The following is a 16,983-nucleotide window of genomic DNA, read 5'->3' as shown; positions in this document are numbered from 1 at the left end:
ACTTGCTCAGCCTGTAGTTGAACAGCTCCTGACCATTGTCCAGGCTGCCTGTGTATGGCTTCATGAGCCATGGCATCAAGAGGTAGGCTGGGTCCCCCAGGACAACTACAGGCATTTCAACATCCCCAACTGTTATTTTCTGGTCCAGGAAGTAAGTACCTTGCTGCAGCCGTTTAAACAGAGCAGTGCTTGTGAAGACGCGAGCGTCATGAACCCTTCCTGGCCATCCCACGTGGATGTTGGTGAAACGTCCCTTGTGATCCACCAGTGCTTGCAGCACCATTGAAAAGTAACCCTTGCGGTTTATGTACTGGGTGCCCTGGTGCTCCGGTGCCAAGATAGGGATATGGGTTCCATCTATCTCCCCCTCCCCCCACAGTTAGGGAATCCCATTGCAGCAAAGCCATCCACTATGACCTGCACGTTTCCCAGAGTCACAACCTTTCATAGCAGCAGCTTAATGATTGCTTTGGCTACTTGCAACACAGCAGCCCCCACAGTAGATTTTCCCATTCCAAATTGATTCCCGACTGACCGGTAGCTGTCTGGCATTGCAAGCTTCCACAGGGCTATTGCCACTCGCTTCTCCACTGTGAGGGCTGCTCTCATCCTGGTATTATGGCGTTTCAGGGCAGGGGAAAGCAAGCTGCCTCCTCCTCTCCTGCGTTTGCAGTTCAGGGTTCACCATAGGCAGCACGAGAATGCGTGAGGTGTTTACAACGTCCACGATCGCGCTACTGAGCTGAGCAGGGTCCATGCTTGCTGTGCTATGGCGTTTGCTCAGTTCACCCAGTAAAAAAGGTGCGAAATGGCTGTCTGCTGCTTTCAGGAAGGGAGGGGTGAGGCTGTACCCAGAACCACCCGCGACAATGATTTTTGCCCCATCAGGCACTGGGGTAGTAACCCAGAATTCCAAGGGTCAGGGAAGACTGCGGGAACTATGGGATAGCTACCCACAGTGCAACGCTCCTGAAATCGATGGTAGCCTAGGACCATGGACGCACACCGCCGAATTAATGTGCCTAGTGTGTACGCATAAAATCGACTTTATAATATCTGTTTTATAAAATCGGTTTAAGTTAATTCGAAATTATGCTGTAGTGTAGACGTACCCTGAGACAGAGGAAAACCTCAGCTGGTTAAGGCTTGTCTAAATGGGGAAACGGACCAGCAGAACTATAGCATTAATATTATACCACTATAGCTACGCCAGTACAATTCCCCCACATGCACACGTGAGTTTTTTTCAGTATAACTCATGTCACATTGGAAACAGTTTAAGATGTACCAAAAAAGTAACTTTTATTCCAGAATAGAATGTCCACATAGGGAATTATAGTCGTACCGCTACAGTGGTATAATTACACCGGTATAGTTCTGCTGTGCAATTTCCCCATGTAGAGAAACCTTTTCCTGCAGAAGGGTTGAGAAAATAATCCACAGCATCCTGAAGGAACGGATCCTAGGAGCTTGAAGCCAAAGACATTCAGTATAATACACAACATGTTGCAAATTAAAGACCATATAATGATACCTAAGCACAAAGGGGACAAAGTTAAGGTAAGGTGAGAGTTCATTCTCAGCTAAGAGTTTCCTGATGACTGTTGCATTAGCATAGGGTATTTTTGGTTGGATTTTGTGTTTGTTTGTTTCATGGAATTTCTTTGGTTTAGAGCAAAATGGAGAAGGAGGGAGGGAAATAATACTCAAAGAAACCACAAGATTAAAGTAGGTTGGGGAAGGAGGAGCTATAGTGTGTGTGTGTGTGTGTGTGTGTGTGTGTGTGTATACACACATGGGGATTGGGAGGGCGTGAAGCATTCTAACGTACATATGTGTGAGACACCCTTGCACCATATCCCCTTTATTTAAAAATCCTTACAAGCGACTGAAAGTCCAGCACTTCCATCTCAGCTACTATGCTTATTATTATTAAATATGTATCGTATGAGAGAGGAACTGAGATCACAGTGCAAACATAGAAAAGAGAAAACCCTTGCCCTGAAGGGCTTTCAGTCTAAAGATGCAACCAGACCAAGGGTAGAAGAGGCGGCTAAAATATACAAAAGAGGAATATGGTGAGGAATTAGACAGCTTTAGTTAGCTACATGTATTGGATTTTTTATAAAGGGAAAGAGGTAGAGATGATGGATTGTAGGAAAAAGGGAAAGAAGAACAGGCAGCACTGTCACTTCCCTACCTGTTATCAGTAGGCTGGGTTCTGTAGGCAACATGGCATAAACAGACTCTTAAGGGGGGATTAATTGCTATTTAAGTGTATGTGCTTTCTGAGCTGTGTATGTACAAGGGCTGGCCACATCAGCACATGCTACTTACTGTGCAGGCCAGGTGAAATATTTTCAGACATCTACCTCTGTTATTTCTCCACTCTTGTTTTTTAAAACTTTGCAAAGTGCAGATACCTTGCTGAGGGAAACTGCCATTCACAGGCTGGCATTGCAAAGCTCAGCCAATTTGGAGTTATCTGCACGGTGTCTAAAAGAGAGTCAGATATTTTTTTCTTTTCCTTTTGTAAATGGGGGAGAAGGGGAAAGGGCCTGATCTCAAGCAAGTATAAATCGGTGCAACTTCATTTACATCACTGAGCACAGAAGCCAGCGGAGCTACACTGATTTATACCAGCTCAGGATCTGGTCCACCATGTCTCTCCCCTGTACCCCATACTCACATTTGTATCTCAAAAACAATCAAAAGGATCATCCTCAAACTTTTCTTTCACACACAAGCACAAATCGTAGAGGCAAGCATGGCAAATTCCAACCCCAAAGGAGAATCTTTGAGAAAGGCAGAAGCAAGTGAAAATGGGACTTTGAACAAAAACAAACAAAATTTCAAGTTAACCACAGCTTTTTCTACTGGTGAAAGTGCCTATATATAGTTGTTCAGACCAGGAATGAAATTCTAGAATATACATATTATTGTATGTTCTTGCCTGAGCCTGGCAACAAGCAGGAAGAGGGCAGAGGGAACTCAGATTATCAGATGATCCTAGGAAGAGGAGGAAGGTCATAGCTACTGCTGCATTTATTACTACTACAATGAGCTGCCATTGTTTACTGTATACAGGAGGACTGGCATGCAAGGAGATGCTCAGCCTGTATAAATAAACAGAAAAGGCCAGGGTCCAAGTCTGAATGAACAATAGCCCCAGGGAGAATGCAAGCCACCTCTTTGACTGGACTTCCCTCCAGGAAACCCAAGTCGTAATAAAGTCCTCGTGTATCCTGTTCCCTAATCTAGGGCATTGACTCAGTTCCAGCTTATCATACAGATCATATTTCCAGAAGTAGCTGAATACAGGCCGTATACATTGAAGAAAGCCCTAGCAAATGTTCAGGAGAGAACTATCCAACACTAGCAAGGAGCAGAGCTGGCCTTAGTAGTTTTGGGAGGACCTGTGAAACAATTTTTCTCCACCTCCATTCCCCTCAAATATAACTGACTCCTTTCTTTTATCCTCTGATTGCCCCCAAAGTCCAACCTGAAGAATTTGCTCCTCTGGCTCCTGTGGCAGGAGAAGCAGAACAGGGGCTGCTTGTATTGGAGTCTGTTCCTATTAGCCAAGATTTGGGAAGTGTTTTGCAAGGGACTGTTGTCCAAATAGGTGGAATTCTACTGCCTCATCTGCAGGAGGGTTGTATATATATTTTGGTAAATTTAGGATTTATAATGCTTTCCATTACCTTTAATAACCTCTCTGTGAGGTAGGGATTACAGTCATCGTTGTATTGGTGGGCAAACAAAGGCAGAAAGGTTAAGGTCTTTGTTTTACAAGATGTCCTCTGATTTTTAGTGCCCTTAGATTTTGGGTGCCCAGTTTGAGATGCTTGGGTCTGATTGTCAGAATGCTTGCAGTTCCTGCTGACTGCAAACTCGATTTCTGGGTGTGCAATGGTTCTGAAAATGAGGCACACGTTGGACACTCAAAAACTGAAGTACCCACTTTTTAAAAATGTAGCTTTAAGTGAGTTGACCAAGAGGGCTGGGAGAATCAATGTCCAAGGCAGGGTCAGAACTAGGGTGGTCAACACTCCCAGAGGCTACTGAAGCCAAACTGGGAGATTTTAGGCGCTAGAAGTCCAGTGGCGCAGCAGGGCTAAGGCAGGCTCCTTGCCTGCCCTGGCTCCATGCTGCTCCCAGAAGCAGCCAGGATGTCCCTATGGCCTGGGTGGGGCTAGGGGTTCTCCACAAGCTGCCTCTACCCTGAGCACCGACTCCGCAGCTTCCATTGGCCAGGAACTGTGGCCAATGGGAACTCCAGGGGGTGTGCCTGTGGGCAGCAGCAGAGTACAAAGACCCCCTGGCCTTCCCGCCTAGGAACTGCTGCCAGAGAGATGTACCAGTTGCTTTAGGAAGCCGCTCTAGGTAAGTACTGCCCGGCTGGAGCCTGCACCCCTCACCCCAACACACTGCCCCAGTCCAGAGCCTGCATCCCACACCCAAACTCCCTCTTAGAACCCGCACACCACACCCCTTCCTGTCAGGGCTGGATTAACTTTCCTGTGGGCCCGGAGCTATTGGATTTTGTGGGACCCATGGAGTTTTGGAGTGGGGGAGTGGGTTCAGGGCTGGGGCAGGGAATTGGGATGTGGGAGAGGTTGCAGCTCCACCTGGGGGGGTGGGCTCTGGGGTGGGGCCAGGGATAGGACAGGGGGTTGGGGTACAGCAGGAGGCTCAGGGTGTGGGCTCTGGGAGGGAGTTTGGGTGCAGGAGGGGGCTCTGGGCTGGGGTAGGGCATTGGGGTGCAGGAGAGGGTGTGGAGGTGCAGGCTCCGTCCGGGAGGCACTTATCTTGGGTGGCTCCTGGTCAGCAGCACAGCAGAGCTAAGGCAGGATCCCTCCCTGGCCTGGCTTTGTGCTGCACTGCTCCATGAGGAGGCTGGCATATCTGGCCCCTAGGCAGAGGGGCCAGGCTGCTCTGTGCGGTGCACACTGCCCGTGCCCGCAGGTGCTGCCCCCACAGCTCCCACTGGCTGCAGTATCCGGCCAATGGGAGCTGCGGAGATGGTGCTGGGAGCAGGGGCAGTGCGCCGAGGTTCCCTGAACACCCTTCGCCTAGGGGACGCAGGGGCATATTATCAAGCCGACGCTCATGGCTCCAGCCCCAGGGGAGGTGCCGAGGCTTGGGGACTGGTGTCTGGCCTGCGGCGTGGAGACTTGCCGTGGGCTGGATGAAAAGAAGCAACGGGCTGCATCCAACCTGTGGGGTCCCCCTTAGCCCAACACCCTGAGCTGCAGCCCCTAAAGCCCCTGAATTAATCTGGCCCTGCCTCCTGCACCCTAACCCTGTGCCCCCAGCCTGGTGAAAGCGAGTGAGGGTCTGGAAGAATGAGCAACGGAAGGAGGGAGGATGGAGTGAGTAGGGGGTAAGGCCTCAGAGAAGGGGCAGGGCAAGGGTGTCTGGGTTTGTGCAATTAGACAGTTGGCAACTCTACCAGAACATAAGAATCCCTTGTTCTCAGTCCCATGTCTAGTCCACTAGCACATGCTGCAGCCTTGGAAATCAGGATGGATGGAAGTTCTGTATGCCTTCATATCTTGCCCATATGCTGCTGTAAAAGAAACACATATAAACATATTTATATCGGAAACTGTTTAGTTCACCATGTTTATTATTATATGGGGACATGCATATTTGAAATCTGTCTCTTTCAAGAAATAAGATGTACGTACAGTCTTACGGCAGAAAGAAGTGGCTATATTCTCACCTCCCTTAGTAGAAGTTGGAAATACACTATCCTTATTTTTACATTTCCTGTTCCAGGAAGGAAAGACTTTTTTTTAATTATAGACTTTGCCTTCCAAAGTTGAATGAAACCAGAATTTCTGCTGATTCTTAAAGAATTATCTGAACTTCTACTTCAGGGGAAAAAAGTGTCCTTGCATCACTTGGAAAAAATGCAGCATATTTCTCTATGATTCACTAACACACCATTTTCTCCATACACTGTTAATGTAACCTGTTAATATAAACAAAGACCTTCCATTGACCAGCATGTCAAATGCTTATTTGTTCCTTTTGAAGTGCCAAACAGGGAAAATATTAAAGACGAAGTCCAAGTTTTCAAAGGTATTTAGGCTCCTAACTTTCACTTAAATCAATGGAGGTAGGCACCTACAGGGCCGGCTCCAGGGGGTTTGCCGCCCCAAGCAGCCAAAAAAAAAAAAAAAAAGCCACGATCCCGATCTGCAGCAATTCAGCGGGAGGTCCTCCGCTCGGAGCAGGAGCGAGGGACCCTCCCCCGAATTGCCACCGAATACTTGAAAGTGCCGCCCCGCTCCAGAGTGGCCACCCCAAGCACCTGCTTGATAAGCTGGTGCCTGGAGCCGGCCCCGGGCACCTAAATACCTTTGAAAATCTGGGTCAATCTCACCAGTGTCTTCCTCATGGTAGCCATTATTTCTCTCTAGGGGACTTTCTCCCCCCCCTTCAAATTATTTTAAGTAGGGGTTTTGAAATCATCTGTTTCTCAATGAAATGTTACAAGCAGGGTCTTAACTGCTTAAAGGTCCTATGACACCTTTGGTACAAATAGGGATATAAGTGCTGACATAATTTCAATTTAGATTGATATGGTCTAAATTCTTCTTAGACAAGGGATTCTTCTTTGCTTCTTATCCTGAACTAGTATATAGTAACTCTGTGCGCTGTTAATCACCTGAAATGTTCCACTTTAGAAGTGGCTACATTTCAGTGATGGGTGGAGTGTTTGTTCTATAAGTATATGTTATTAAATGTTTGGGGATCCCACATGATAAAAGGTATTTTAGTAATAGGTTTTCCGCACTGATATCACTTTAAATCGGCCGTGTGTTTAGAGCAGTAATGTGTCACACATCTAGGGTGCTGTATTATGATGATTTAAATAAAAATCACAACTTGCCTTTGTGGTAAAGTATTATCCCGATTTTATAGAGGGGGAAACTGAGGCAACAAAGATACTTGCCTGCTTTTCAGAGTTTGATAGGAGCTGGATGTACTCAACTACTCTTAAAAATCAGGCAATAAGTGATTTGTTCAAGATAAAACTGTGGCAATACAAGTATTAGAATTCTGGAGCTTCTGACAGTCAGTCCCAGGCTCAACCCACTGCTAGATGATACTACTTCCCTATATATTAGAACCACAAACAGGGCTGGCTCTAGGTTTTTTGCTACCCCAAGCAAAAAAATTTTTGGCTGCCCTCCACCCCAGCCCTGGGCTCTCACACCCCCCCACCAGTCCCCTCCCCCACCTGCACTCCCTGCCACCCCAACCCTGGGCTCTCCCTCTCCCCTCCACCCACACCCACTGCGGTCCCAGCCCTGGGCTCCCCTGCATCAGCGCTGACTCCATCCACTCCCCCCTCGCCTCCGGCACTGGCAGGGTCAAGGTAAGCAGCGGGGCTCCTGGGCTGCACCTCAGCCCAGGGTCCCTCCAGCCAGGGCTCCTGCCTCCAGGACCAGCTGGGACCCAGGAGGGCAGATCTGGGGGCTGAGGTGCTGGGGCAGGGTAGCCCCAGAGGGAGCGGATCCCCAGAGAGTGGGACATGAGCCCCACACGGCAGCACCCCACCCTCCATGGTCCCGCTGCTGCTGCTGCTTCTGACCTCCCTGCCACAGTCCCTGGGTGGCTTGGGCCGCTTTGCCCAGTCCCGGCTGCAGCGCTGAGGGGCGGCTGCCCTGTGGCACCTGCAGGAGTCTCCGTGTGCCCCACGGGGTAGCCCCCAGCCCAAGTGTCCCCCTGTCATAAACAGATAGCTAAGGGTTAATGTCTCTTACACCTGGAAAGAAGTACCTGAAACACCTGACCAGAGGACCAATCAGGAAACCAGACTTTTTCAGATCTGGGTGGAGGGAAGTTTGTGTGTGAGTCCTTCGTTCTTGGGTCTTCTGCCTGTACTCTCTCGGCTATGAGAAGTGATTTTTTCTGTCTCCTGCCTTTCTAATCTTCTGTTTCCCAGTTGTAAGTACAAAAGATCAGATAGTGATTTATATGTTTTTTTTGTATTTACATGTCTATAGTTGCTGGAGTGCTTTGAATTGTATTCTTTTTTGAATAAGACTGTTTATTCAATATTCTTTTAAGCAATTGACCCTGTATTTGTCACCTTAATACAGAGAGACCATTTTTATGTATTTTTCTTTCTTTTTATATAAAGCTTTCTTTTTAAGACCTGTTGGAGTTTTTCTTTAGTGGGGAACTCCAGGGAATTGAGTCTGTGCTCACCAGGGAATTGGTGGGAGGAAGAAGTCGGGGGAAATCTGTGTGTGTTAGATTTACTAGCCTGACTTTGCATTCCCTCTGGGTGAGGGGGAAAGAGAGATTAGCTCTCGGTAATTCTGTTTTCCAGGACTGGGAACGGGGAGGGTGGAGTCCCTCTGTTTAGATTCACGGAGCTTGCTTCTGTGTCTCTCTCCAGGAGGGGGGAAGGGAAAAGGTTTATTTCCCTTTGTTGTGAGACTCAAGGGATTTGGGTCTTGGGGTCTTGGGGTCCCCAGGGAAGGTTTTTGGGGGGACCAGAGTGCCCCAAAACACTCTAATTTTTTGGGTGGTGGCAGCTTTACCAGGTCCAAGCTGGTAACTAAGCTTGGAAGTTTTCATGCTAACCCCCATATTTTGGACGCTAAGGTCCAAATCTGGGACTAGGTTTATGATACCCCCACTCGGAGCCTGCCCGGCCCAGCCACAAGGTGCAGGCACTGCTCCCCCGCAGTGCGAACTGCAGCAGACCCAGGGCGTCCCCTGCGCATGGCACGCTGCTGCTGCCAGGGCCCACTCTAGGCTTTTGCTGCCCGAAGCGAAAAAAAAAAAAAACACAACAGAATGCTGCCCCTGAAAATATGCCGCCCCAAGCACATGCTTGGTTTGTTGGTGCCTAGAGCCGGCCCTGACCACAAAGCCATCAAGTGTAGATAGATTGCATGATGAACACATGTATATCTGGGATCCCAACAACCTCGGTCTGCAGTCGACTCAGACTTAGGGTTTCTGTCGTTAGGCATTTCTCCTGCAGGACAAAGTACTTGCACCTAAATGCCTATCTGATGTAGGCTGTGTCCAAAGATACTGAAATAAATTCTGCCCACTGTAGTCAGTGACACAGAACTGATTTAACACAACAAATCTAGGTTCTTATTCATTTGAGGGTGACTGTTATGTTGTTGGGACTTGGGAAATACAATAAAGCCCACGCTGCAACACTGTGATGTTTGTATCACGGTATGATGAAGTTACATCATAGCATTACATCACCTCATACTAACTCAACATCACCACATGAATATGCCGGCTGGGATGCTCCTTCGCAGCACTGCATCAAGAGGCACAGGATAAATCTGAGACTCCTGTAGGACAGACTCAAGATAATAAGGATTATCCTGGATGCTTTGGAATGAAGATGGGGGGATGGCTCTACCCAATCTAGGAGATTCTAGCACAGTTGCAATACCCATTTCAGAGGCAGATGATTTTAATCAGGGGAATGGGAGATGTGTGGGGGAGTACGGAGGGTAAACAACAACTGTAATTTTGGGGGTGTGGAGACAAATTCTGGGTCTAACAATGCCATTTGTAAGGCTGTGCCACTCCTCAGTACCCCTTCAGTTCAAACCCTGGTACCATAATGCCTATGGTAGGCATGATTCCTATTGCTGAATGAGGATTTGTTCCTGCAGTCAATGTACAATATTCCCATTGTGAGATCTAGGGATGACAGCAACTTGTTTGACTGATGTACCAGTCAGCCAGAGAAAAAAACAACTAATACACCAGTACTTAGGTGCTCTCCTTGGCATGGCAAAGGATCAGACTGATAAATCAAGATATGGATGCATTCCCAAGGCACCTCCCTTACATGCTGAATCTCCCAGAAAACACTTTTTTGTAATGTGTTTGTTTCTGCAGGGTAAGTCTGACTGTAAACAATGGTGCCTGCAGATGTATGGACAGTGTGCACAGTGCGTATTATTGGCAGGGGCACCAATTGGGGTGCAGGGCCGCCCAGATGGGGGCAAAAGAGGCAGTTTGGCATGGGTCCCCTGTTTGAGAGGGCCCCAAACCAAGTGATATTGCGACCCAATTCACCAGCTCACAACACCACTCACTGAAATTTGGCCTAGTGGCCCCTCTCTCATGCAACTCCAAGCACCAGGGTGCAATTCCCGGAGCAGGGAGCAAGGCCCAGCCCCTCAGGACAAGAGCCAAACTGCCACCACAGGGTGAGTGTGATGCAGTTGTGTGTACCATGAGGAAAATTTCAGAGAATGCCCCTGACTGCTAATGCCCACAAGCCATAAGTTATTCTGAGGGCAACCTGGCATGTGATCATTTGAACTCATCCAACCCCAATGTGATTAATGACATAGTTAATTTAATCCAAGAACTCTGGGTATTTAATAATTTAAGGGTGAGTGTTATACCTTTGAAAATGAGATACTGATGGTACTGAACAGAGCCACAAACCCTGCTGCTGACAGTGGTCCCTGTTATGTCAGTCCTGGGCTCCAGGCTCCTCTACCACTGTATTTCACTCCTCACCTGCAGGAGCATCCACTTCTATTAGAGTTCTGACCACCCCCCACCCCGCCCATTATTCCACATCTCATTCCTGAGCCTCAATATGTGCAGCTATTACAGCTTAGGGCTCCACACAACTCAGAAAATGCACCTTGGTCTTGACTTGTAGCGTCCTTGGCTATCCCCATCCTATTCCTCACCTGAGTCAAGATTTCTAGTTGTGCTGCTCAAGATGAGGGAGTAGTAAAATGGACAACTGAGGTTACCAGGCACTAGCCTGTAATGAAATACTTAGTTCCCAGCCTAAGCCAGGTTTGAACCTGTTTACTGAAAGCGTGGTCTTGAGTTTAAAGCAGAGGCCTCAGAGAAAGGAGACCTCAGTATTATTCCCAGTCTGCCACCAATTTGCTGTGTGACTTTGGGAAAGTCACATAATTTCAAACTGTGCCTCAGTTTCCCCATCTTCCTAATAATGCCCATCCCATAGGAGTGTTCCGAGGGCTAATGCACATTCTAAAGCCCTTATCTTGTCATGCTGGACTCTGACCTTTCCAAAGCAGAGAGCACTGAGTGCCTGACACATCAGGACACCTACCCTGCTATTTTTGCTGTTTATGGGACATTCCATTCCAGTACTTCCTGCAGAAAAGCATTCACTATAAAAAACCCTAATCTAATGTGCCTGCTTAATGTACTGCTAATGCATGCAAAACTTTTGCCAAAGAAATCTAATATTAGGGCCACAATGTATTTAGAATAAACTCATTACATTTACATCTAAATCACTGTTTAGGGAATGAGGACCATAATGGATAATGAATTCATGCACGGTGGTTATGGGTACCTCTTCTGGAGAAAACAGTGTGGTATTAATTTTTTGTTAAATATGCTTCATTTTACTACGTAATGTACTATGCAGGTTGGGGATGAAGAGTCCATCATGCATCTTGTGTGTCCTCTTGAAAACTTCCTTTGAGAGAGAGAGAGAGAGAGAGAGAATTATTTCATCTAGTATCATATTTCATACTTGTTCTGTTGGTCGAAGGCCAGCAGAGACTTAGATAGATTCAATCTGTTTGGTGCTTAATGTTTCAAACAAACATGGACTGAAGTCTTAATAGAGTTAATTAGTTGTCAGTGTTCTGAGGTGAAGAGAAATGTGCAAATAAAAATCTCTTTACTCTTTCACACTGGACTGAACAGGCTCTTGATCCAGGGCTGGTGCCAGCTGTAGAAACTCCATGCTGTAACTGTTTAGAATACACTGTGATCTATGCAAGAGCAAAGTCCAGCTGAGACCAGCTAGGTTCATGTTGATTCGGGTCATGTCTACCCTATGGGCACAGCTGTCTTCCTCTATCAATGGAATGTTTTTTTTCCCGTTAATGTAAGTAATCAATATTCCTGAGTCATGATAACTAGGTCAATGAAAGAATTCCTCCATCAATCTAGCGATATCTACACTGTGGGGGTAGGTTGGCTTAACTACTTTGGTTTGAGATGTGAATTTTTCACACTCTAAGTGACATAGCTAGGTCAATCTAAATTTTAAGTGTAAACCAGGCCTCAGCTAAAGGAGAAGATTTCACTTTAGCTCCCCTGTCTCCTGCTTAGTTATATATTATATACATAGTGGGCCTGGCCATGGGAGGTGCAGTACCAATTCCCAAGATGCCCCAGGAAAATCTGAGTAGAGGAATTACCATAGTGGATCAAACTAGTGGCCCATGCAGTCCAGCACTCTGTCTCGGACAGCATCCAATACCAAATACTTTAGAGGAAGGTGTAAGAAACTACAGAAGGTAATTACGGAATAACCTGCTCACAAGAAAAGTTTCTAATCCCCATTGTTTAGGGGTTGGTCTATGGCCAATTGAGTTTCATCATGTATGACCAATGAAGTTCAAAGAGAAAACATAAGATAAATAATGAAAAGTTAATTAGATTTTAAAGGACTCTCCGACAATCTGTAAGACTGTTAGTAATGCAAGGAAGGAATTTATTTTTAAGATACTTTGTTTTTATCTTGAATTTTCCTTTACAATGGCATGCTAATTTAAGCCAGTAGTTGTGATGGGGTAAAGCTCAGCGGAAGGACGTGATAGAGCACAGATCCCTTTTATTCTAGGTTCTGAGCCTTTCAAAGTCCTGTTCTTCTTCTGATTTAAGGAGTTGTTGTGGACACTTTCCAAATGTACAGGGTGTGCCTGGCTTTTCATATCTATTCACATCTTTTTGTGTGTATTTCAATTAAACCAAAACAATTGGGGAAAGAAATAACTTTTGTTTAATTTCTGCTATGATTAAATGCCTGACCCAGCATCACAGAAATTAATGGAATCCATCATTACTGATTGTAGTTGATATTTTCAGAAAAATCTCTAGTTTTTGCATTAACTGGAATAAAACACAAGCCATGGGTATATCCCAAAGACCAGATTCTCCTCAATTTCAGCATTTTCCATTTCAAATAGGCAAGGAAATAACTTATCTAGGTGTTAACATTTGTCTTATCTTTCCAAAATTGTTTCTGTGAACATGGACTATCTGTTAAAATAAATTTCCAAAGATGTAGAGGAGTGGTGTCTCCTCCTTCTGTCCTTATTGGGGAGAACAGAAATAGCCAAAATGAATATCTGCCCACCCAAGAATAACTTGTATCATTAGCCTATTGCCTTTCAAAGTCTCTCCCTTGCTCTTTGAACAAACAGGTTTATCATTCAATTTATATGAGATAAAAAAAACCCAGCCTCTCTTGTCACACAAGACCCTTAAAAAATCCTGGCAACTGGAGGTATGGGGTCACCAGATACGTAACTATAATATCTGGCATTCCAAATGCATCCTATTGTAAGGTGGTTCCCCTCCAGTAGCTCTGTATATACACCAGCCTGGTTTTGAGATTGAAAAAAAACGTAGCTACACCATTTGGTTCCCTCCCTTCTTTTATATACCTTAAGGGGTTACCCACATCCTTAAGGGAAAATCCAATCCAATCTTTGTATTTACCTGGGGCTCCCTGCAACGTTAAGCCTGTTACAGCATCCAATCTTACTAATTTTCGTCTCATTCCACTGTGGGGTAACCTGTGCATCATGGTCAAGGCTAATTCCATGCTCAAAACAATTTGGATAGGAAAAGGGTTAACAAAAATTAAAAATATATTATAAGATGGTAGACTGGTCTCTTTCGGTTACATGTGTAAGAAATATCAGCTACCGCTGTCTCACAGTTCCTTCTTTCAGAGGCTATGCTCAAGGATTCGTGCAAGAATGACAACAACTGCTCTGTTTCTACTTTCTCTCCTCTAAAAGAACATGTTCAGAAATATGAAATCAAAAGTCACTTTGTAGGAATTATGCACAGGTGGCTTAATGCTTTGCATTATCCTCTCAACCTCTGTCTCAAAGAAAAATGGGGAAAAGAACTTAGCCTTATTATTATAACAGAAACCTGGGAGGATACCTGGCTTAATATGAAAGAGACTTGTTCTTCCAGATACTACTGGACTCCCCAACCTTTGTTTGAGGCTAGATTGATGACACAGTGGTGGAGATGCAAACAGCCACATGCCAACCTTCCACACATCCTCTATACCTGTCTAGAAATGCATGTGTTCAGGAACACCATATTCAGTGCTCTCTCAAAAGTGTTGCTATCTTTCTTTCTCCAAACTTTTACCGGTGCTGGATGAGCTGGTATTACCAGTTAACATTGAGAAATGGATTGCAGTAACTATTTTAGTACCCAGAAGAGGTTATTTTGAGAAAATGGAACTCTGCCGTTCCTCTCTCATAAACAGACTGGCACAGTGAGTTCTTTACTGCTGCATTCATGGAAAAAATGACTCTGTCTAATAGAAATGCTTGGGGGGAAAATGAGGGTGTTTGCTCACACACAAAACTACTGCATAGTTTTGCAGTTTAGTATATAAGTATATATAGTATATAAGTTTAGTATAAGTCTCTGATACTCATAGGTTACATTCTCACTTATTTATCTATTTAGTCACTTAAATAATCGATGCCCTGCATGACCTCTTTGGGTTTAGGATTTTTTGTTTGGTTATGTTTTGTTTTTGTTTTTCCAGGTTTTACAAATAATGAGCATTGAATTTTGTAATGTATATGGTGTTTTCATTTTGTGCATGTATTTACATATGTTTTGTTTTATGTGTTTATATTTTATATAAAGTCAATAAAAATAAATGTTTTTTAAAAAGAAATTAATGGAAGCTTTGCCATTTACTTTTTGTATTACTATAGAGTCCAGGAACCCCAGTCACAGACCAGAACTTCATTGTGTTAATCACTATACAAACCCAGAGCAAAATGACAGTCGTTGCCCCAAAGAAGTGTAAGATTAAGCCTTAAGTAATAATAATTGTAAATCATTAAAAAATAGCAGCAGCAGCAACAAGGGATTGGATGACGCAAGGAGTTGATTGTTAATGGGATATGGATCATTTCACCTCAGCATTCAGATTACCTGTTTAAATCTAGGTTAGGTCAGTGGCAACGGAGAGATTTTATGTTGGCTGTTTGGGGACCAATGCAAAGTGAGCAGGTGGTACTCTGTGTTCTGATCTCCAGTCACAAAACCATTGCAATGTCAGATGTTAACTTACTGCCTTGGGGGCACTCTGAGACATTTCAGAGTAGCAGCCGTGTTAGTCTGTATCCGCAAAAAGAACAGGAGTACTTGTGGCACCTTAGAGACTAACAAATTTATTTCAGCATGAGCTTTCGTGAGCTACAGCTCACTTCTTCGGATAGGATAAAATGAACTCAGACACTGAATTACCTTCCTCTAGTGGTCCCTTGAGGTTAGGATTGCAGCACATTTGTTTAAGTGTGGGGGAAGCTTGCACTGCTATTGCTCTTGATAGCACCTTTCACCAGAGCTACATTTATTACAAAAACAAACAAAATTAGATGAAATGATTGAAAACTGGCCCAGCACCACCCCAATTCAATACGTGCTCTGCATTGCCGGATGACTTTACCAGCTATAGATTTAATTTTTTTATTAAAGTTAATGTTTAAAATTAAATATACACAAGTTAAGAGGGAAGGTATTGTACATCTGGGGTCCAGCTTGAGTTATGAGGGATTACAGGTATCAGTTACAAGCATCATGAGATACATACATATCACATACCCAGCACAGACCCAGATTGGGGTGCGGGGTTTTTTAAAGTGTCAGTGGATAAGTGGTCTTGGGTACACCACCCATGGAATGTATAAAGAGTCCAAGTCAGTATCAGTGTCGTGAATAAGTACCTGGGTGGGGTGCATCCCTGGGTTCATCAGGGAAGGAAGTGGGTTATTTCCCTGGTCCGTGGTATTGATTACTCAACATGGTATTGACTATGTCCTGTGATGTGTTCCGTATAGATGTCTCTGAACCACCATGAGCTGTCTCATGAGCTGGGCATAGCATCACCCGACTCCACATGGTCTCAGAGCCCAGGGCTCCCACGATCAGGGCATGTACCTCGATATCGTAGCCCTGGGCTCTCAGGGTGTCGGCCAGTGGGGTGTACTTCAATGCCTTCCGTGCTCAGGCCTCATAGAAGGCCAGTGACCAGTTTCGAATGGCACCGTGCTTTAGGGAACCATCATGCAGTTCATTCTCTGGCTCTTGTTTATCTGCATGGATCATTTCCCATTACTTAGGAAGAACCAGCATATAAATAGACTTTTGTTGTGAGGCCCAGTGACACCTGGTGGTTAAAGAAAGAGGTGCAGAGGATAATAAATAATGGGAGTCAGTGGGTTGGGAGAGATGAAAGGCAACCAGAATCAGCAGACTAATAATGAGTTTTCAAAATGCCTATAGGCACATATATTCAGTGGTTGGAGGTGAATGCAAAAGGCTGTGGCATGGCAAGCCTTTGTAAAGAAAACTGAACATTTAATTGCTGGATGTAGTAGTGCAATGTCTCTAAAACCAGTTTATTGTCATAGAATTCACTATACTCCTCACAGTTTCTTGCTGTTTCACTCAATTCTTACACTGAAGGTTGTAATCCATGGCTCTGGGGAGATTAGAATGTCCCTTTGGCTCCATCTACACAGGAAAACTGACCGCTTGTCAACAATGTGTTCCAGAATGGGCTTTCCTCAACTGGCCTTGATGACAAATTAACTTAGTATAGATTGGAAAAGGAACCATTTCCCATACCATTGCAAAAAGTATGACTGAGACTTACTGCTAAACGGCTTTGAATACCAATCACAGAGGACCTATGGCTGGCAGTCATTGTTAACGTAAGAACTCAGTCATTTCCAAGTACAAATAACCTACATTATTGCATGTCAGGATCTGACTAAGGCCATGGCTACACTGGCACTTTACAGCGCTGCAACTTTTGTGCTCAGGGGTGTGAAAAAACACCCTCCTGAGTGCTGCAAGATACAGCGCTGTAAAGCCTCAGTGTAATCATTGCTGCAGCGCTGGGAG

General features: G+C 45.1%; 1 protein-coding gene across 2 annotated transcripts in view; it reads right to left on the bottom strand.

Annotated features, from left to right (window-relative positions):
• LDLRAD3 (low density lipoprotein receptor class A domain containing 3) overlaps positions 1-16,983 on the bottom strand; it is a 269,503-nt gene that overhangs the window by 1,890 nt on the left and 250,630 nt on the right. The window contains exons 6-7 of one of the 2 annotated variants that reach the window (XR_007774679.1): positions 11,363-11,488; positions 5,456-5,572 (exon numbers count right to left, since the gene is read on the bottom strand). Coding sequence is in view for 1 of the 2 variants with exons in the window: in XM_050955443.1 (XP_050811400.1) it covers positions 11,410-11,488 (79 nt within the window). In the remaining variant the exon portion in view is untranslated. Of the gene's footprint in view, positions 1-5,338; positions 5,573-11,362; positions 11,489-16,983 lie in introns of those variants that run through there. The other variant, XM_050955443.1, reaches the window with a different exon arrangement.

This window comes from Gopherus flavomarginatus, chromosome 5 (genome assembly GCF_025201925.1).
Source record: "Gopherus flavomarginatus isolate rGopFla2 chromosome 5, rGopFla2.mat.asm, whole genome shotgun sequence".
NCBI lineage: Eukaryota > Metazoa > Chordata > Testudines > Testudinidae > Gopherus > Gopherus flavomarginatus.
Note: the sequence above shows the minus strand (reverse complement) of the source record. Positions and strands in the feature narration are given on the sequence as shown.